The sequence below is a fragment of the Parasteatoda tepidariorum genome, chromosome 8, assembly GCF_043381705.1.
Source record: "Parasteatoda tepidariorum isolate YZ-2023 chromosome 8, CAS_Ptep_4.0, whole genome shotgun sequence".
NCBI lineage: Eukaryota > Metazoa > Arthropoda > Arachnida > Araneae > Theridiidae > Parasteatoda > Parasteatoda tepidariorum.
Window position 1 is genome coordinate 53,690,982 of NC_092211.1, and position 22,134 is coordinate 53,713,115.

At 31.2% G+C, this 22,134-nt stretch overlaps 1 protein-coding gene across 2 annotated transcripts; it reads right to left on the reverse strand.

Moving 5' to 3' along the window:
* Positions 1-779: 779 nt before the first annotated feature.
* LOC107455000 (5'-AMP-activated serine/threonine-protein kinase catalytic subunit alpha-like) lies at positions 780-21,069 on the reverse strand. Of its 2 annotated transcripts, XR_006225148.2 has the most exons (10): positions 20,890-21,068; positions 19,733-19,861; positions 17,123-17,289; positions 13,793-13,848; positions 11,788-11,917; positions 10,914-11,077; positions 6,396-6,553; positions 3,321-5,001; positions 2,267-2,396; positions 781-1,095 (listed from the first exon to the last, which is right to left on the reverse strand). XR_006225148.2 is itself a non-coding variant. In XM_016072381.3 (9 exons), exons 1-8 carry the CDS (start codon positions 21,013-21,015, stop codon positions 3,325-3,327), a joined length of 2,607 nt encoding a protein of 868 aa, XP_015927867.2. In that variant the 5' UTR covers positions 21,016-21,069; the 3' UTR covers positions 780-1,095; positions 3,321-3,324. The 2 variants fall into 2 exon arrangements, 1 of the variants encoding a protein (XP_015927867.2); XM_016072381.3 differs by lacking the exon at positions 2,267-2,396 and having other exon boundaries at positions 780-1,095; positions 20,890-21,069.
* Positions 21,070-22,134: the final 1,065 nt, after the last annotated feature.

Below are 22,134 nucleotides of genomic sequence, written 5' to 3' on the forward strand. Positions count from 1 at the left end.
TTCGAGCAGTTTTTGTACTTTTTAAGAACGTTCAAAACGAGAAGTTTTCCACCTATTAAATTATTTTCTTGCTATCTGATTATTCTAAGATACGGTAATTTACATACTACATAATAAATTTGTGATATTAAAATTTGAAATAGTGCTAAAAAATTTCTATTCTGCTCAAAATTTGTATAGTGCATAGTATGTTTGTAAAATTTGTATAGTCTGCAAAAAAAAAAAAAAGAGAAATAAAACATGAATGATTTTTGATCTAATGATCGGATTTTCATGTGCTATTGCTCGCTGGTTCATTAGGATGACCTCAAATAGGCTAATTATTTAATTCAGACTTGTTTTAAGTAGCGAAAACAGACAAAAAACGTACTTTTACTGAATAATTCTTTTTTATTTTCGACGGATTTGAATTCCTGACTCTCAAAATATTGCCTCAATAGTTTGGTTAGGAAAGCGGTTAAAAGTTTGGACACTTTAATGTTAATTTTATTTGTTGCTTATTTCGCTATACATCGAGTACTTTTCAAGCGAATAGGAAAAAATTTGCACACAATTATTAAATCCGTTTACTTAAAGATAATTTCATTCATCTCCATTTTGTTATTTAGTGATCCAAAAAAGCAAACCTTAGTACTTTTTTTGTCCTTTCATTCACAAGTACATGTTCTATTCGATTTTTATTATGTTCTAATGCAAAATTTCCTTGGAACATCAATGCTTGCGCCAGTTTGATAATAAATAAAACAATTCAGAATTTGATTGAAACAAAGGATATAATTTATTTTCATTATAAACGAATTTAATTTTAAAAATAGCAAACATTGACTTAACATTTCCAATATTGGAATGTACTAGTTTTGAAAATAAAAGCATCATGATTTATAAATTAAATGATTTCGATTTCATGTAATCAGTTTAGTCCAATATATCATCAGTCTTAAATAATAAAACAAAATTTTCTCATCTTCCACTAAATCAGCTCTTTTTCTTCCATTAATTATAAAATTTTGTGTTCGCAACTTTTTAAATCTGTTATAATTGAATACAGCTTAAAGCAAATTTCTTTTTGAATGTTCTTAAACAGTTCCTTCAGATCTGAAATAGAGAAAGTTAAACGTATAAGTAAATTGCATCTATCTTTTTTCTTCCATTTCTTTTGTGAGAAAGTATCAAATTTAAAAATAAAAAGTTACATTTGTTTTATTTCTAAAGGTTTTAAAATCAGTTAAATTCACAGTGAAAAATTTTTAAGCTAAATCGTTGGAATAAAACTATAAATTATGCATTTAACAATTCTGTAATAAATATTTTAATTTTTTTTGCAGGCTATGAAATAATGATTATAAATTTAAAACAGCTCCTTTCCCAAAATTAAAAAATATTTTATATTTTACTCAAAATTAAAATTAGAAAACGATTTCGATAGTGGGACAGAAGTAGATCGTTTGCACAAAATTCGTGTTCTTTTTATCATTTTCAAGTATTTTTTCAACTGAAAATGACATATTGAAATACTTTTTATGAAACAACTGTAGCAATAAAATATGCAGTGCAACTCATAATATTTAAATTGGTTACAATTTAAGTCAAATTTGTATAATTTCATCTTGTCAATTTATTTTTAGCTATTATCTTAGCTTCTTCTGTAGCAGCCATTTAGGTAAGAATCGAACTTATTTCATTTCTTTTTTTAAGCATTTGAATATAAACTTACGTGAAAAAGTATTTTATGTTATTACAACCACGGGTAAATAAGTTACAATTTTATTTAATGAAAATTTTGTAATTTACTATTGAGTTATAAAAATAAATAGCTACAAGCTTATTACAAAAATATCCTTTAAAAGCGCAAAAGTCTTCTTTTTTTAATATTTCTAATTCAAGACATTTATTTACCAAACAAACTTAGTACTATTTTTGTTCAAAGTGAAATCGAAGTATAATTCCAAACCTTCGAAATTTAGTAGAAACTAACTGCTATAAAATAATTTTTAAATATCTTACGGCGAAAATTGCATGTATACAAACAAAAATGCTTCCAATAATAGAAGACTTGTTCAGTAAAACTAAATCTTTCGCATTTTCGTTATATAGTATTTTTTGTACATCAGGTTAAACGGTATGTATTTTACTCCAAAAAAGGATATTTTTGTAATCAGTTTTCTTCTCGATTATAGCATTTAATTATTGCCTTAAAGTTTACTTCTATTTTCTAACATTTATTTCTAACATCTATTGAGAATTTTATTTAAAAAAATGCACTTACGTTGTCAAATGTATCTATATTTATAATTTACATGCGCCTTCGTTGGAAGAAACAAAATGCTTTTTTGGTATTTAAGAATTTAGTTGCCTGAGAAAAATACAGCATTATCCGCTAAATGAATCCAAGTAACCTGAAATTAATATAAGAGACGCATATAAATTATTAATAATTATATATTTACAAATATTTCTCGAAAGTTACTTTTTGAAAAAAAATAGTTATTAAGAGTTTAAGATACGTTATCTTATGTACAGAAGGAATATTTTTTCCTGAAATTAGTCGTATGTATTACATGTGTATTTTTGAAATCATGTATAGAATAATATCAGAATTTATTGTTTCCTTATTTGATAACCCTTTGATGCAGATAGGACATCAGTGTCCCATATATATATATAAACTTAAAGTGGCTTTTAAAATAGTACATCAAAGGTGAAAAATGCACATAAACTTAATATAATTATCTAGTTTTAGCCATTTTCGATAAATTACATACTTCCGGTTCCGGATAAATGCAAAAATCATATAATTTAAACTCAAAAGCAAACTAACATTTCACAGAAAGGACGGGGGAAAAATTTCAAACAAAAGTAGGATAGATGAATTTATTGTACCCATTCGAAAGAAATTTAGAAAAAAAAAATTAAAAAGCAATTTCTTTTTTCAAAAAATAATAGGTACTAGTTTCAAGTAAATCATTAACTTAAATTTTCCGCCCTTCCCGAGGTGCTTGTCCAGGTTCTTCTAACCCTGTGTTGCTGCAATTTTAAGCTTTGCAGCCTGAGAGTTTTTCTTAATAGGTGTAGATATATGCATTCAAAATTTTTATCAGAATTGGAAATTATAAATTAAGTCATCGGTAATTAGTTTTTTGACATTATAAAATTGGATTATTTGTTAGTCTCAAAATTAGCGAGATGATCTTTAACATGAAATGCCTCTTTGTGATGGATTAACTCTGCTGACAAAATGATATGCGATATAGATTGATATCCAATTTTTACAAAATTAAAATTAAAGTGCTCCGATAACTAATCATAATCGTAAAACTTACATCTTCATTGGTTTTTCTTTTTCGATGAAAAATAAGTCGTGGAGTACAATCTTTGTCTTCTAGGGGTTACTTCTAGATTTCGAATTTTTTCTTCTGTTATTTTCGTTGTCATGCAGGATCTTGATGACCGAACTGGAATATTACTGTTTAAAAAAGATTTTCCCGAACCTCTGTCTGCTCTACTGACGATTATGTTTCTCTGGATATAGGTTTGACTCTGCACTGATATTGGAGACTTATCAGTGATAACGTGTGATTTATCATTATACTGCTTCACGTACCTTGTGGTGTAATCAGATTTTTTTGCTGAACATTTGCCTCTGTTAGCTCTCTTTGCAAAGAACACCTCTTGCCTCGGATATCTGAATTCTTCAATTGCAGATGAAACTCTCCTCAAACCTGTAGTTACGTTAGCATTCTCAATTTTATTTATTTCTTCCGAAAGTTGATTCGTCGTACGTGGTTCTATAGTTTTCCTGTTTGAATGTTTCAATTTATAATCAGAATATTCATAGTCTTCAAGGGCTGTTGTAGGACTTAAGCTCTTGCCATTTCCACCTATACTGCCATGCGAGTATCGTGCACGAGCTTTGTCATGAATTGATTGTTCTGTTTTGAATTTGTCATTTTTAAACGGTTTAGGAAGATTATTGGAACATTTTTCATTTTCATCTATACCACTATCTTTGTCACAATTAAAACTTTTAATATTATTTATAGTGGAATATTTTGCAGGTCTGTTATTTTTATACGATTTAAGAGGATTGTGAAAGCATTTTGCTAATTCTTCACCACTGTTTCTGTTTCGTTCAACACTTTTCCCGTCAATTAAACGTTCTGCAGCGGTATTTTTACTAGGCCTGTTATTTTTGAACGATTTTAGAGGATTGTTGGAGCTCTTGCTGCTTACTTCGATACCACTATTTTTTTTGCTTTCAACACTTTTTCCATGAATATGCTTTGTTGTGGTATTTTTAACTACCGCATTATTTTCGTTCGATTCAAGAGAATTGTCGGAGCTTTCTTTTGTACTACTTATTATGTTCAGTTCCACACTTTCCTCGTTGATTACATGTTCTGCAGAGGAATTTTTATCGAGTTTGCTATTTTCATTTAATTTAAGTAATCGGTATTTTCTATTTGGGTAGGCGTTAGCAGCTTCGTGAAAAGATTCTAAAAGACCCGTATTATTCGTCTCATAACCACTTTCTTTTAAATTACTCTGTTTCTTAGTAGTTCTGCTTCTTGGATAATCCGGTTCCCAAAGTCGGTTGTGATTCGGGTTCTCACCAGAAAGTCTCTTTTCAAAACCATTGACCAAAGATTTACTTTTCGTGGTCATAGAATGCTCTTTGGTCAGGTCATAACGGAACACAGGCCTCGCAAAATTTGAATTCTGTACATGGCATTCCTGAGGATATCTAACGGAAAACGATTTCAAGCGGTGTTTCGCCTTCTTTTCTCTTTCGTCTCTTTTTCTAGTCTCATAATCCCTCTTCCAAGCTTCGAACTTAAATAAAAATGTACATTCTACGATTTTCGGAGGATACAAAAATTCCTTCATCAAAGTGTCTCGTAAAATGCAGAAAATAGAGGAAATCGTGTCGAAATTATAATTGTGAAGGTGGGTTTGAATTCTTTCGCTTGACACATTCAGTTTGTCTGCCATAAATTCTATGATCTAGATTTAAAAAAAAAAAAAAAGAAACGCAATCAGAAAAAATAAATATGTATAATCCCTGTAAATCAAATTCTTTTAATTTGATTAAAAGGTCAGTAGAGCATATACCAATAATTCTAAAACTGTCTTTTTTCGATGTACCTTTTCTCACTATCTAAACAAGATATAGCTTCAGTTTTTTTTTTCACAGAATACTTATATATACATGTATACATTGTGTTAACTGTTGATACATTATCTTTGATGGAAATTTTTTTTTTAAATTATGAACTGAGAACTTTGAATTTTTTAAAGGGATTCATCAAAAATTTTTCAAGATTCATCGAAAAAGGTCAGTATTAGCATTATTGATGTATGCCCTACCGGCAATTCTGTAAATGCGAAGCAAATTATTATCGGAAAATTATAATTGTTTAATAATACTATTATCAATATACAGTGTTCAAAGGGAAAAAACAGCGAAAATAACCTTTCATTTGATAATCGGGAGTTGCCATTTTAATGAATTTAATTTTTTTTTTCTTTTTGGAGGGGAGAGAGTGCATTTTAAATAGGAAAATTGCTAATTTCAGAATCTGACACGAAAGCGTGCTTTCTCAGAATAAAGATGCTTTAATTTTTGACGGATTAGAAATTTTGATTCTTATATTGTGGGGGAGAGGTGCAACAGCAAACTGGAAAATATGGTCCCAATAATTATGTCACAAAAAATTAAGTGCAAATCATGAACTTAACAAGGATTAGTGCGATCCGCGTCATTTTTCTAAGTTCAATTATTTATATAAGTTTTGTCCTTACTTTTGTCATTTTTTTTTATTAAAAAACTTAATACAAACATTAAAAAAAAAATTTTCAATAACATCGAAAGCAAAGATTATAATTTTATAAAATTTATTAAAGAAATCTTATAAAATCAATACTTCGTAAAACAGGAACCTCTAACAAAAATATTTATTTTAGATAAGTAATTATCTCACAAATGAAGCAAAATATTTAAAAGAGAGTTACAAATAATTGATCGAGATCGCATCTAAAAATTTAAAAACGTTTGCTAGTTATGCGTTCATAAATCTACTTATCTACCATAACCGAATTCACTTTAACAATTTGCACTCCGAGTACTTTTAAATGCTGTTTGATCTAATATAAGCACTATATCATTTAAAATACACAATATAGTATTATCATACAATTTTTAAAATAATGTGGTTATTAATTATGAAGTATAAAATTTCTTAATTTTAAAATGGTGACTGTTGATGGAGCCTCCGTAGGGATATTGAAGTGCAAAGGGTTAAATTTGTTATGATTCGAAGGCCATCCTTAGCACCATTTCCATTTCACAAACACATCCTACATGTTTTACTTTTAAAAAAAAAGATAATACCACCTACATCTACAGAGAACTTATGTCTCAAATCTGATCTGGGCTGTGGTAATCTTCTTTTCAAGTCTTGATCTTTATAGAACCACGAATGCACAATAGCCGATTTAACTAGTATTCGTTTGAACTGATCAGGTTGCAGCAAATTGGACAACAGATTGCAGCAATCTGAAAGCAAGAAACATGATAATCAATTAGTAACTTCTTTAAAAGCATTATTAGAATTTTGACAAAAGGTTACATTAATGACCAACGCACATTGTATGCTGACATTTGCCATTGTAAGCGAGAAATTATGATAATTAACAAAAAATATTTTAAATATTTTATTTGCACCATCGTTACATGCTGAATGTAGACTTTTCTGGGTGCTTCAGTTTTTTTTTTTTTAAGTTTCAAAACTTTTAAAGAAGGTTATAAGTTGCATCCTGATGAGTCGAACTTATGAAAGGCTGAAAATGCTTTCCTGTATCGGTGTTGTACAGTGCTCAAAATAAAAAACGGACCGCCATGAATAATTTTTGATCTAATGATCAGATCTGCACGTTTTAGGACTCAATTTTAGTGGTTCGAGGGGGTGATCTTAAATATACTAATTAAATAGTGCAGACGATATTTTCGGTTACGAAATCAGACAGAAAAACGTACTTTATCTAAATAAACATGCCTTTTTTTCAATGGATTCGGATTTCATACCCCCAAAATATAGGGTGTAGCCGCAACATGGGAAATATGACCCAAAGTTTGGACCCCTCAATATTAAATTTACTTTTTGCGTTCTTTGCCATGCATCGAGAAATTCCAAAGCGAATTGAAACTTTTTTGCACATAATTATAAAATGCGTTTATAATTATAATGCGCAAAAAATAGCTTTTAATAAATATTTATCATTTTTTAATATTTTTTTAAAATATTAATCGAAAAATTTTGAATTGTAATGCATTCAATTTTAAACGTCATCTTAAAGAATGTAATTTCACATGGCAAAATACAAACGTTCAGCAAAATCGGATGAATAGTTCTAGAGAAATCAAATTTTAAACATTTGACTTTTTCGAAATTCAATTTCTCAGGAACTATTCAACCAATTTTGCTCAAATTTTATATTTCACTATGTGTATATTATACTATGTATAATCTTCAAAATGATGTAAAAATTGTATACCTTACAATTCAATATGTTTTCGAACCATTATTAAATAAAGTAATAAAAAATAATAAATATTTATTAAGAGTTATTTTTTGCATGGAACTATCTTAAGGTAAGCGAGTTTTATAATTGTGTGCAAAACTTTTTCAATTCGCTTGGAAAGTTCTGGAGGTAAAGCGAAATATGCCAAAAGTAAAATTTTATACTAAAGTGTCTAAACTTTAGACCGTTTTCCTAACCAAGCTATATTTTTGGGGTCAGAAATCCGAATCCATTGAAAAAAAAATTTTGTAACTCAAAATATCGTTTGCGCTTATTAATTAGCATATTTCCGGTCACCCCCTCAAACCATTAAGAATTGAGTCCTAGAACGTGAAAATTAGATCATTAGATCAAAAGTTATTTAGGGTGGCCCGTTTCTTATTTGGCACACTGTGCATAGAAATATCAAAAAGAAAAAGACTGCTGGGATGATTAAGTCTTTTTTATAATAAATTTTAAAAAATAAAAGCAACCATGGTCAAAGAAAGTGTTCCAGGATCTCGAATTTCATTATTATGCTCCGACATTGTAACATTGCAGGACATTGAAATACCTTGGTGCGGTGCTCGATCCTCGGCTGAGCTGGATCCCACACCTGGAGTATCTAAGAACAGATATCATCACGTTCTATGACAGACTAAAACAGTTCAGTAGAGCCACATGGGGACTTAGTCCGAATATCTTGAAATTGATATACCTGCAGGCTATTGAAAAGAAAATCATTTATGGTGCCTCCGTGTGGTATAAGAATAAAGTTAAAATAAACCAGAAGCTCCTAACTATCCAAAGAATTCCATTGCTCAACATCACTAAATGCTACTCTACAACTAGCACGGAGGCACTACAAATACTTGCAGGAGTCATACCTATTGACTTAAAAATTAGAGCAACTATTTCGATTAAACGACATACCTGGTCACCAGAGGAATTTAACGACAGCGATTATCAAACAGATGAACTTAAAAATTATATCCCTTACTCAGTCCCTGTGTATGACCCTACGAAGTTAAAGATCGTTAGTAGGGGTTTCGGCTCACCGAGGGGCGTTGGCTACGAGTTCTACACTGATGGCAGTAAGAAACAGGTGACCAATGAAAGCACAGGCGCTAATGAAGATCGGGTGGGTTGTGGTTTCTTGGTGAAACTGGATAACCATACTATTTACGAACAGACCGCACGTTTAAATAATGAGTGTAGTATCTACTCCGCCGAACTTACGGCAATCAAATTGGCTACCCTTTGGGCAAACAATAACAATATTGAACAATACACCATCTTTTCTGACTCAAAGTCCTCGTTGCAGGCCCTTGAAAACCCAACCCCAACAGACCCTCTTGTAGAAGAAATTAAGGAAATTGTTCAAAACAAACAATGCTTATTCAATTGGATTAAAGCCCACTCGGGGGAGCCTGGCAACGAGGAAGCAGATATTTTAGCCAAAAAGGGCACCTTATTGGGCGGGGTGGACTTTCACTACACCATAACAAAACCCCAGGTCAAACATAGACAGAGGCAGGTCAGTAGGATTTTATGGCAGGACAGGTGGAGCAGCTCTGCAAACGGGAGACACACACACTATTTGATACCTACAGTTAACGAATGTTTTTTATCCAGCGATTTTTACTTTAATCAGTTCTTAACTTCCCATGGTGTATTTGGCGATCACCAAGCTAGGATGTTTCAAAAATCCTCCGCGTGCAAATATTGCGGTCACTATCAGACTATTAAACATCTGATGCTTGACTGTCAAAAATTTGCAACCATTAGGGGAAATAGTTTTGACAGAAGAGGCGACATAAGATCTTGGTGCAGGACTAATAAACAGAGGCAAATTATTAAAAACATCATTAAACGCACCCTGGAGGACGCACTCGCCCCTGATGACATTTTGGATCCGCTCTACACGAATTAATCTCAGTCCCGGTTGTTGGGCTGCCCGCCTGTTCGCTTCCCGTTATTTTGACAACGTTTTGTTGTTTTATCTATCTCATTCGCTTTTTAATTCTGTTTTAATCTATTTATTCACTACATTGTGCTTTTTAATTGGCTTATTTACATTGCCTTTCCTTGCTTTGCAAATTTTAGCGTCGCCTTTTAATTGTATTTGATAATTGTTTGTTTTACCACTTTACATCTTCACCTCCTTTTGTTTTACATTTGAGATTTTCTTGGCTCCTTACGCCTTGTTCTTCTGTCTTACCTGTTGTCAATTTGTCATCGACTGTATTGGTTCTTTGACCTATATTAACTTGGGACCTCCGTTTACCTGTGACCTTTTAATGTTTTCTTATGTTCACTTCAGGTACACGTTTTTTTTTTTAATGGTTCACTTTATGTTTTACTGCTCTTGAATACATCAACAGTTTATACTTTGTGTCCTTTATATCCTGTCACAATGTTAATGATCGCTTTGGTTTAGCGACCCGACCCAACTTACTCTGTATTATTACTCGTTTTAATCCTATGTACTGCCTGCACATGATGCATTGTATGTCATACTGTACTTTCCTGCGATGTGTTGTAAAATTTTTCATTTGTGTCTTTGGCTCACTATAAGGGAAGCCCCGTCGGCTTCGGCACTATAAGGTGGGACTCTCGGAGCATTTTAATTATTTTACTGCTGTTGCCATCAGACTCTGTGATGTTTTCGTATTTTTGCACTTTTTGTATTTTATGTACTTTTCTGTTTTTCTTGATTTTAATAAACATTTACCCGTATGCCCTAAATTGGGGCAGGTCGGGGTAAATTTTTCATTATTATGCTCCGAACTTTCGTAAAACGCCATTCACTGCTACAGGAATGCATTTTCCATCCTGTATTACTACGTGATTTTGAAAAGTCAGGATGCACCTCTTAGAAGTTTTAAAACTGAGAAACCTTGTGTAAGTGAATAAAAAAAATTTACTTATTAATAATGAAATATTTCTCTTTATTCGTCTTTTTATGTTCTTCAACATACTATATTGAATGTGTCATCAGTCACTCTAAGTTATTATCGGACACATCTATGCTTTTCAATTATTTCTTGACAAACATGCAATTATATTTACTTTTATATTTGATTTCGTACAAATATGCAATAATAATGGCCATTGCGGAGAAAATTAAACAAGTTTTAAAACCAAATATTTTAATCGCAAAATATTGCCCTCTCATCTTAGATGTAATATTTCCTTGGTCACAAAACTTCTTTGCCAAGCAAATATTATGCAACGTTTTAAAATGGCCAAATTTTTCGATTTTATTTATTTAAATTTCAATCGACTAAATCAATTTATATCATTTATGTTTTGGTGGCATAAGTATTGCGAAACGATGCAGTCACAAATACTACCTTTGCTTAACTTCTGCATGTCTTCCCAGTTGTCTCGAATTAATCCTTGTGATATCCTCTTGAAAAAAAGTTCTTTTTTTCGGAAGTTCGAGGAGCTAGTATTTTCGTCTTTAGCGATTTCAAAAGGCATCTTTCCAATCACCATAGTATACAAAATGACACCCCTATAAAGGAAGACACTAATGAATATTCTACCTCATTTATTCTAATTTTAACAGATGTTTTCAAACACCCAGTAGCAGAACTAAGGTTGCACGGCTGTAGGTAATGAAGATTTATTTTAGCCTTGCAGACAAAATGAAACAAACATAAAAAATGCTGACAAAATTAAGTGAAATTTGAAAAAATTACGTTCCTCTGAATTAACAGCCTATTTTTCAGCTTAATAAGTTAAGCTTTCATCTTCTCTAAACAAGCTTCAATTAATAATTTTAAGTACTTTCTTTTAGTAGTGCAATTAATTTATCATGTATTGCTCTGTTAGACATTCTTTAGACATTCTTGCAACTTACGAATCTTCCAAGTTCTACATTTAAATATAAATATTTCACCACTTGCTTTGCATCTTAAATAATTTAAGAATTTTAACATTGTGTTGCAGATTCTATATAAAGATTTCTATTACTTGTGTTGTACGCATGATCTTTCTTGATCTTAAATTTCCTAAAACACTACAAATGTATTTTTTTGCTAGTTTAATTTTGTTTTCGATAAATTAAATTTTAACGCAAAGTGAGCATTACTAATTAACTTTCACAACTTTGTTAAAAAAATATTTTTAATAGGTTTCTACTAATTTTTATTCAATTTTGAGTGGCTGTTAAAATCTACTATTTTTTATAATATAATTGTAATTTTGAATAATTATACTTACAAACTCCAGAGGTCTACTCCTGCTCCATACACAGATCGATTCTGGAATAATTCGGGAGCTGCGTAAACTAGAGATCCACAATGTGTTCTTAATTGAGCTTTATTATGAAAAATATTGCTTAGACCGAAATCTGTAAAAGAAAACGCACAAATAGTTAAAGTTAAAAAAATATATACTTTTCATGTATAAATACAGAGTGCCCACTAGATTCTGTATGGACTATCTTTACTTTCGAACAGCTTCAGCTGTAGTTGTTAATGGTGGTAAAATGGCTAGGCGTTACAATATGAGACCGCTTACAGCTCCGCCTAGGGGAAAACTGAAAAAATAGCGTTCTTATCTCGAAAACAGTAAAAATAAGAAGAAAGTGTAAATTACAAAGTTATAAGGCATCACCAATTTAGGACGAATAGACACCTTGTAGACATTAATGCAAAGGAAATGAGTGTTACAAATGTACAGTTGCTGTTTTTCAGCTAGTTTAGTTATGCGTTTCTTTGCAATTCTTTGTGCAACAGTACCGAAACGGTTCTCAGTAGAGCCCCAAAATCATGCACCACCAGTAGGAAAATTGTGAGGAATGACCACTTTGATCAGCCTGCGTAGGAACCAAGGTGAATGGTATCTGTCCCTGTCCTCGTTAAACAGTTCCACAAGTACTCGGCTTCGCACGCAGGTCGTCAAGCAACCAAAACGGGGGAGCCATTCCCTCTGCAGAGGATCAATAAAATTGTGATGGCATGTCTTCGGATCATCCTCAGGAATGTTTCCCAGACCCTCACCAATAGCTTCTTGTGCAGCTCTAGTGCTACGTAAATAAAGCACTTAGGTACTCTCTATGTACTCTCAAATACTTTATAATTGAAGAGCTTGAGACAATATAATGATATGCCGCATTTTCAAATTGTTTAGGAAAGCGGGTTTAGAGAAAAACATCATGCGAGAACGTAAAGATGTTTCTGTATGTTGCACTGACATCTAGAGGAAAGTCTAAAAACTTGTAAAGTATCTGTTTGTTAACAATACTAAGGAACGCTTTCCCTAAAGTAAAAATGTCACCTTAAAGAGAAATGTGACTGCTTACTATGAAGTTCAATTATCTTACTTAATCATTACTTTCAAGTTTAATTATTTCCTAGACCCTCGCCAAAAGCTTCTTGTGCAACTCTAGTGCGATGTAAATAAAGTACCTATGTACTCTCACTGTACTCTTTATGTGGTACTCTCAAATACTCTGTAATTGAAGAGCTTGAGACAATATAATGATATGTCACATTTTCAAATTGTTAAGGAAAGCGGGTTTAGAGAAAAACATCACGCGAGGACGTAAAGATGTTTCTGTATGTTGTATTGACATCTAGAGGAAACTCTAGAAACTTGTAATGTCACCAATACCAAAGTACGCTTTCCCTATTGTAAAAATGTCACCTTACAGTGAAAAGTGACTTCTTACTATCAAAAATATTCTAAATAAGTAATTTAATGTTTTGATGCAAGTTCAAAAAAGTGAAACATGAAAACGTGCCATTATTTAAACAAAACAAATCATTAAAATATGTACTTTAAATTTATTTATCCTTAAAAATAATTTTTCAATGCTTTTTTAAAATGTTGCTTGAACAGAATGCTGTTTTCTTACATTTTAAAAATAAGAATTGCCAAAAAATTTAATAAACATAAGACCGATAGTTTTTTTTTCCCATAAATTTATTGTTTAAGTCCTAATATTCCAAAAGTTGTAGAATAAAATTATTATAGAGTCAATTTAAGTTGAAAGTATATCGCATAAGTAGTGAATATTGATATTAGTAAGTACATAAATATCAATAGAATTCAGAATTAAGTGCTGTTAATGTTATTGTTCTCAAATTCTGAGAAGTGTCCAGATTTCAAATGTTATAAATAAAAGACTAAATGATGAAATATTTAAGATTATTATTATTTAAGAAAAAATTTCAACAAATTTATTGATCATGAGATATTTTTTGATAAACAACTTACTTACCGACAATTTTTATCACTCGCCCATGTTCCAAAAGAATATTTTCTTGCTTTAAATCTCTAAAAAATATATTTAAAAAAAATCGCAAATATTAATTGAACTTAAATAAATAATTCCAAAAAACTGAATCGGTAATATATTACCTGATTAAAAACTTCATTAGCTTCAAAAATATACAAATTGGAAATAAAATTTGTCATGTATCAATAGCTCGAAAACAGGTGCCCATTTTCAAGACTTGTCAGACGTGAATGATAAGAAACAAAAGTGATTTGAAAAATAAAACGCAAAGTTGTTAACAAAAAGAAGAAAAAAATGGAAAAATTAAGGTGAGAAACAAAATTATGAAAACCACATTAGCCGAGAGAGAGAAAAAAAAAACGAAATTTAAAGAAAAAATGCACAGGAAAAACCACAGTAGCCAAGAGGAGCAAATCAGAGTAAAATGCATTTCCACACTCTATGGAGTGGTTTGGGGAACTAATGTCGTTCAATCACTTTTCAAGTTTAGAATTATGTTCAAATCACTTTTACTTCTTCTCATTCACGTCTGGCAAGTTTTAAAAATGGGCGCTTGAAACATGTCGACTGTTATTTCCAATTTGTATATTTTTTAAGCGAATGAAATGTTTAATCAAGTTATTAATTGTAGTTGTTTGTCATATCATTTGTTAACATTAAGATGCTATAGATTCAACGTTATGACAAAAATAGATGTTTTGGGGTTCATCAAATACAGTAACTGATAACGCAGAATCTTTTACAGTTATTCAGTTAGCAAAAAAAAAAATATATAATAATAATAATTACCTTAGATAGCTTTAGATTTTTTTATTATTATTATTTCCAATGGGCTGCACAATCAGTCTTGCCAATGAGCAGACCTAGTGCGTTCTCCAGAGGTGGTATCCACTCTTTCAGGACCACCACAATGGGTGAAGTACCGTTGGTCATGTTAATTTGGACGTCTAGTTTCTGCCACACTAGATGGCAGCACCGAGACTCTATTTGGATGCTAAAGTGCACTAGGAATTTAATTTAGCCGGAAATGCCAAGAGCCAATAAGGCACTCCAGGGATCTTTCACATGCTGCATAATCATACGACATCGCCGTTGAGGATTTTCTGCATCCCGAAAATCCGGTGTCTGGGCCGGGGATCGAACCCACAGACTTGGGCTCAGAAGGCCAACGACAAACCAACTGCGCCACCCAGCTTTAGATTCAATCATAAGAATTTCGAGAACTAAGAAGCAAATTTCATGTTTTAAGGAGTTTAACTAAACTATGTAAATAAATTAGTGTAAATTACGAATAAAGTAACGAAATTGCGGCCGAAAACATTCTTGCACTAAATAAGCATATTTTTCTTCCAAATAATTCGTATTACTAATTCTCAAATTATGGGAGTATCTGGAAAATACTCCCATAATAGTATAATCTGGAAAATGTGACATCACAATGGTTCAGTTAGGAGAGAGATTGATAATATGTGACTCTTAATGTTATTTTTTCATTTATTTTGACATATTATTTCACAGTGTCAAATACTTTTTGCACGAAACTAAGAAAATAATTTATCTAAAGATAATTAAAAGCAAAAAAATAATTTTTAATTTATATTTATTACTTTTGTTCCGCAATCATGTACACTCATAAACAAAGAAATTAGCTCACCAAGAAGGAGTACTCAAAATGAAACGAAATTTTACATGCGTAATGATTACTTTGATATAAGTAAATGATTAGAAAATCAAAGAAAAACGATAATCTTTGATTTTCTAATCATTTACTTATATCAAAGTAGTCATCGTATGTATAATTTCGTTTCAATTTGACGACTCCTTCTTGGTGAGCTAATTTTTTTGTCCATGAGTGTAATATTGAAACAAAATTTTTGAGTAATTTTTGGGAATTAGAGGTTTAAATAAGAGATTTTTTAATTAATATTTTACAGGAAATAAAATCAAATTTTTTTTATAATAAAATTCCTACTTCTATGTTATTTTTAATTGCGTCATGCAACTCAGAAACTATAAAAAGAAAAGAAAAAAAAACAGTGAAGTAATCACTCACTACCGAATAGACATTAATGTATACAGAGTTTTCCGTAATGATTCCCCTTAATATGTATGTTTCTAAAATTTATGTCAAATATGAAGTCAAGAAATATTGGGGGACCAACTATGGGGACTCAAACTAAAATTTAATCAACGAAGAACAAAAAAGTTAAAGTAATCTAACGAATTCTGCTTCTTCTTCTGAAGTATATCCAGGATCTAAAAGTCAAAATCTGCTTGATTGCTGAACGGAAATCGGAAAAGTTGAAAGGCAATTATTGAAAGCACCTCCATGCCTCATTAGGCAATCAAACTGGTTTCGATGTTCTTCTTATTACCTAACTCACTAGTGTTCAACAGATTTCGATAGTGTTTCCATTCCTTCGCCGCTTAAATGTTAATTTGGGCAACCTTATTTGTCTATTTTTTTTTCTTCGTGTTTAACAAATATTCTGAAATATATAAGAGTGTATCGTCTTTCTATTAAAAACATGTTCAGCTGATATTTGAGTATCAGCATAACCACCAACTGTTATGATCTTTAGGGAAGATTTTCCCCATGGGACTGAAAGTATGAAGGGGTTGAAAGTAGTCGTTTAAGCAAACAGAATTTAAAAAATAAAAAATCCTAAAGATTTGAAAAAATTGATCAATGATTCTTATTCATTATTATTTTAAACTTTTCCCTTAAAAAAAAATCTCCAGAATTTGAAACAATCACTGCATGTGCCATGATTGTTATCATGATCGTTTATAAAACTTTTTTTTTTAAATTGTGTGGATTTAATAAATTTTGTACGGGATCAATGACCGTAATCGTGATCATTTCGAACATTCCCAGAGGTAAAAGTGTAAGGTATAACCTAAAATTTCCATTATGTTCTTACTTTATTACAGAAATTAACATTTTATTTATCTTTTAAAAGGTTTTTTTTTTCTTAATGAATATCGGGATTGCACGCAAACAGTATACCTTGGATTTTAGGCAAGTTTTCAGTTTTAAATGGCTTTACACCAATAAGAAATAGCTAAATTGTTAAAAATTGAATGTTTTTTTAAAAATTATTCCTAATAACATTAAATAAAGATTTGTTTATATAGAAGAAGTAAAACTTTTTTTATCGTTTGATAGTGATAGATATAGAAAACGAAAGTGTGAGTTTTATTTTTTTTATCTCAAATCAATTTATATATCAATATTTTTAGTTCAAATAAAAGAGACCTTAGAGCTCATTTGAAAATAGCTCACTTTTACCAGAAGTTTTTTTTCTTTACCTGTGTAGTATCTTATTTTGATGCATGTGCTGGACAGCCGAAATCATTTGATAAAAGAGCGCTTTCGCAATCTTCTCCGATACACGAAAGGAATCTTGTTTTTTCAAATATTGCGACAAAGTTACACCCTTAACGTATTCCAGTGATAGGCAATACAACTCATTTTGCTGTAATACAACAAAAGAACAGTCAGGAACAAATGGTTTAAAAATAATACAAAAGCAAATGCATAAACAGGGTGTTCCGTACTGACCACCTTCAATAGTTTTTTACAATACTTGTCAAAAAGGAAAACAAAAAAGTATGCAGGCTGATGTTCTCAGATTAGTATATAATCGAGGTAGAAACAGAAAAATACTACCGAAATCTGACAAATCACAGTCAAGGACGGCTGACGTACGGAACATCAAAACCTGTTTGATTGCTAGACGAAATTATGATGCGTCAAGAAAATGTCATTAGAAATGTCTTCAATTTGCAACCAGCAATCAAATAAGTTTTGTTGTTTTGTACCCTGCCGTCCACAATAGTGATTTGTTTTCGCGTTTTAGTTTATTTTCTTCGCTTAAATATCCCCAATTTCTATACTTTTTTGTCCTTCTTTTTGACAACAAATGTACTTAAAGCTATCGTTTCGGAACACTCAAATTGAATATGCTACTATTTTAATGAACCCACTGAGTTTCATGATGAAAAGAACTATTTTATTTTATTTTTATAATCATTGTTGAACGGCCGACCCAATTCTGAGCTTACGACTATCAGTGTTCATCTCTGAAGCCGTGTAATTTTGAACCCTACCCAAAAGACTAGGAAACTTCTGGAACAGGTATTGGGACAAACTCGCCTTCATGGAGGTCACTGTGATAGGAAAATCACGAAAACTGCCACGGCTAGGTGATTTTTACTCATGATATTTTACGTCTGCACTATAGTCGGTGCGGACTGGAATTAAAATTCGTTAAATTCGATCAAATCCGCGTTTTATATGGGTTTTAAAAATCACGTTTTGCTGCAAAAACAGGCCAAATCCTACAGACCATTAGTATTTAAACTGACCATTTCCATATTTGTTTTCCAATAATAATAATTGTAAAACAAGGAAGAAGAAATGTGATCTAACGTCATGGAAACGAAAGTTGAATCTTTACTACGTAATTTGTTTACCATGTTAACTTTTGGTCTATAGTTTCTTTTTTTTTAAATTAAAATCTACAACAGTTGCTGTTGGACATTATTGAAACATTAAAAGTATTATTTATTCATCACCATTTAATAATTTTGTAGTATGTAGCTTATTAGTTTGATTTTTTTTTTTAATGCAATAAGAATTTTATAAATCTGAATCACATCATTTAGTATTTTGAGTTTCGTAATTTTCCCGTTCATTTTAATGTGTGTTGCGATTTTAAAAATTACTGAAGAATTACTTTTCTGAAGTCCTAGACTTTTTACATAAGAGTGATTTCAAATATAATTCACTTAATTTTTTTTAATACAACTCAGTCGAGCTTAACACTTATATCCTTGGCGATCTTAAAAACACTGTATTTCACATTAAATTGTACGCAATTTAAATCATGGTTTGTAGCGAAAAAAGCCAGATCCAAAGTGAGAGTCGGCAATATAAAAAATTGCGCCACGTGCCCCTGATTCCTTCTATACTGCTTTAAAATACGCTGTTTTAATGCCTCCTTTAACAAAGAGTTTTGTTTCCTTGCTCCTTTGCTGCAGAAAATCAACTTTTTTAAAACATGGCTGGTTTGAAACTGAACGGCATTTATTACATAATAAGATCTTATGCACTGTGCACAAAAAGAAAAAAAAACGGACCACCCTGAATAACTTTTGATCGGATTTTCACGCTTTAGGACTCAATCGTAATGGCTCGAGGGGGTGACATAAAATTTACTAATTATTAAGTGCAGGCGATAATTTAAGTTACGAAATCAGACTTAAAAACGTACTTTCTTTAAATAAACATACCGCTTTTTCGACGGATTCGAATTTTTGACCCCCCAAATATAAGGAGTAGCCGAAATCTGGGAAATGTGATCCCCATAGTTTGGTCAGGAGAGCGCTGGAAAGTTTAGACCCCTAAATGTTAATTTTACTTTTTACGTATTTCGCTATATCTCGAGAACTTTTAAAGCTAATTGAAAAATATTTGCACACAATTATAAATTTCGTTTATTCAAAGATAATTCCATGCACAAGATAAATTTTAGTAAATATCTACTATTTTTTTTTTAATTTTGTTTACTAACAGTCGCGAAACGTTTGAATTGTAAGGCATATTTACATGTATTTTGTGCATAATTTTAAAGAATGTAATTTTATATGTCAAAATACAAAATTTGAGCGAAATCGGTGGAATAGCTCCTGAGAAATCGAATTTTAAAGATCTAACTTTTTTTTAATTTAATTTCTCAGGAACTATTTGACCGATTTCGCTCAAATTTTGCATTTTGCCACATAAAATTATATTCTTTTTCTTTTTTTTCTGTTTGCACACTGTACAGAAAACATTACCTAGAGCTGTTGTAGCTCAAGACAATGATGTTTAGATAGAATTAATTGACTTTCAAAAAATCCTTCGAAGTTACTTACCGATAATTCTTGATAGAATTTTACGATGTTTGGATGATTTAACTTCATCAAGATTTTAGCTTCTCGCTGTAAATTGCGAGTTACATAGTCTTCTTTAATATCATCTCGATTTATTACTTTTAAGGCAACCTGAAAGTATCATGAAAGCATTCCAAAATTAATCAGCTTGGGAATGAAGAAAAATAGATTCAAAACTCTGTGATTCTGAGACACTTTGTTAAACTCTGCGACATGTATTTTCTTAATTAGGTAGCAAGGAATAAAATAGAATAACATTTTACCTTACCTGAGATAGTGCTCATGCATTTTATGTGCCAAAATTACCGAGTATGTAGCCACGAAAGGAAATTCATGTTTTACAAGAATTTCAACAAGTTAAACTTGAAAGAAAAAAAATATATTTCATATAGTGAAAAATATTCTGGTGAAATTGCCGTACTGTACGGTGATAACATTACTGGTAAAAAAAAAGAAGGAAAATAAACATATTTTTGGTTAATAAAACTAACATATACGGTATTTAAACCATTCATTTGGTAACTTTTCTGTTCATATGGTAACTATTTATCGGAAATTGTGATTTTTAAGATAATTGTTCTTATGATCACACACTTAATAAAAAAATACAAAACTGAAAAGTAAATTTAAGCGAATAAATTATTCTTATGCGTGATCTAAGATATCATAGGGATATTTCTATATCGTGATTTGCCACACCAACTACAGTCACCAAGGCGCCAAATTGATTTTAAACGGGGAAAGAAAAAAATATTTTAAGAAACAGAAAGAAAGAAACGTGTAGATGTTTACCCGGGGGAAGCTACGAGTTATACCTTTCGAGTTGGTCCCTTTCTGTGACTTTTTTTTTAGTTTCTTCGCCAGACTTAGTGATTATTTTGCCACAGATCACGATACGGAAATCTCCCCGTTAACTTCACCACAATGATTACGATTGCGCATCCGAAAAACTTACCAAGCTTTTAGGCGTCCCCATGGAGCCAGAAACGTGATAAATTTCACCATATTCTGGTAGTTCTGACCATTCTTTTTAACTCAGTGGAGTGATAAATTTTGTGTTGTGTAAAATGAAATGAAACAATAATTATGATGGTGTTGATTTACTAGATGAAAAAATTATCAAAAATATTTATTTTTACCTTGTTACGAAACACCGTGTGATATGCCAAATACACGGTTGAAAATCCACCGCGACCTAAGACGATGTCTGTAACTTCGTAATATTTATTTACAATGAAATGTTTAGGATTTACTTCTGTTGACATTTTGTGCCTCCTGGTGATTTAATTGACACGACTCAGAATAAAATAATTCATGATTCTAAATCAAAGCAGCATTGATTAGTGTTTATCTACAATATTTGAAATTTTTTAGGTTTATGTCATGCTTTATAACTTTGTTCTTTCTGATGTTAACCTTAAAAATTCATATTGTTTTATAAGAAGGCAAAGATCTATATTTCTGCGTGAAGAAAATAATCTATCTGTACTTCTCCACTCATCCGGAACAAGCTATTTCATTTATTTATTTATTTATTTATTTATTTATTTATTTTTTAATAACAAACAACTGTCCCCTAAAAAATAAAAATTTAAGGCCCAGTGATTATTACCTGTGCCGGCGAAGAGGAATACCAATCTATACTGTGTTTTAGAACAACGAAAGAAATATATATAAAATATTTTTTCTTTCAAATAGCTTAAGTTTTTTCTAATCTTTACGTAATTCATTCTAATTGCGTACTTGCAACTCGAGAAGAAAACGATCACTGATACACAGACACGTAACCTATAACCTCAGTGACAGTTCTTTTGTGTAAGCATCGAATCGAAAATCGCAATAGGGCTATTTTTATTTTGTTTAATAAATCCTAAAATAGGTTAATTTTTGGTGATCATCCAAGAAAAAACTCCTTTAATAATATTATTGTTAATAATTTTATTTAAGAAGTTTGAGAAAATGGTGCCAGCTTTAGTTAGGTAAGAATTAGACCCATAAGTGATGTATTGTTCTAAATTTAATAGGAATTAAATGAAATTTTGCTCTGATTATTAGGTATGTGGAAATCTATCTATCTATATTATATAAAACGCTAATACGTACGTATGTATGTATGTAAGTTCCTTTATCAAAGACACTCATTGTGATGGGAAACTTATTTCAGTATTTTNTCGGATGCTCAAAGGGCAACCTTCATCAGTGCAACAGAAAGAAATGAGAGAAAACGGTAAATATATAGAGAAAGGTGACGTCACAAGGGGGTTAGAGCAACGGCCAATAGGAGGGAAGGGTGAGTGGGTAATGACGAAAGGGAAGCAAAGAACAAAAAAAAGGGGGGGGTAGTTAGGTTTAATCATAGATTTCCAAACAGGAGAAAGATAAGG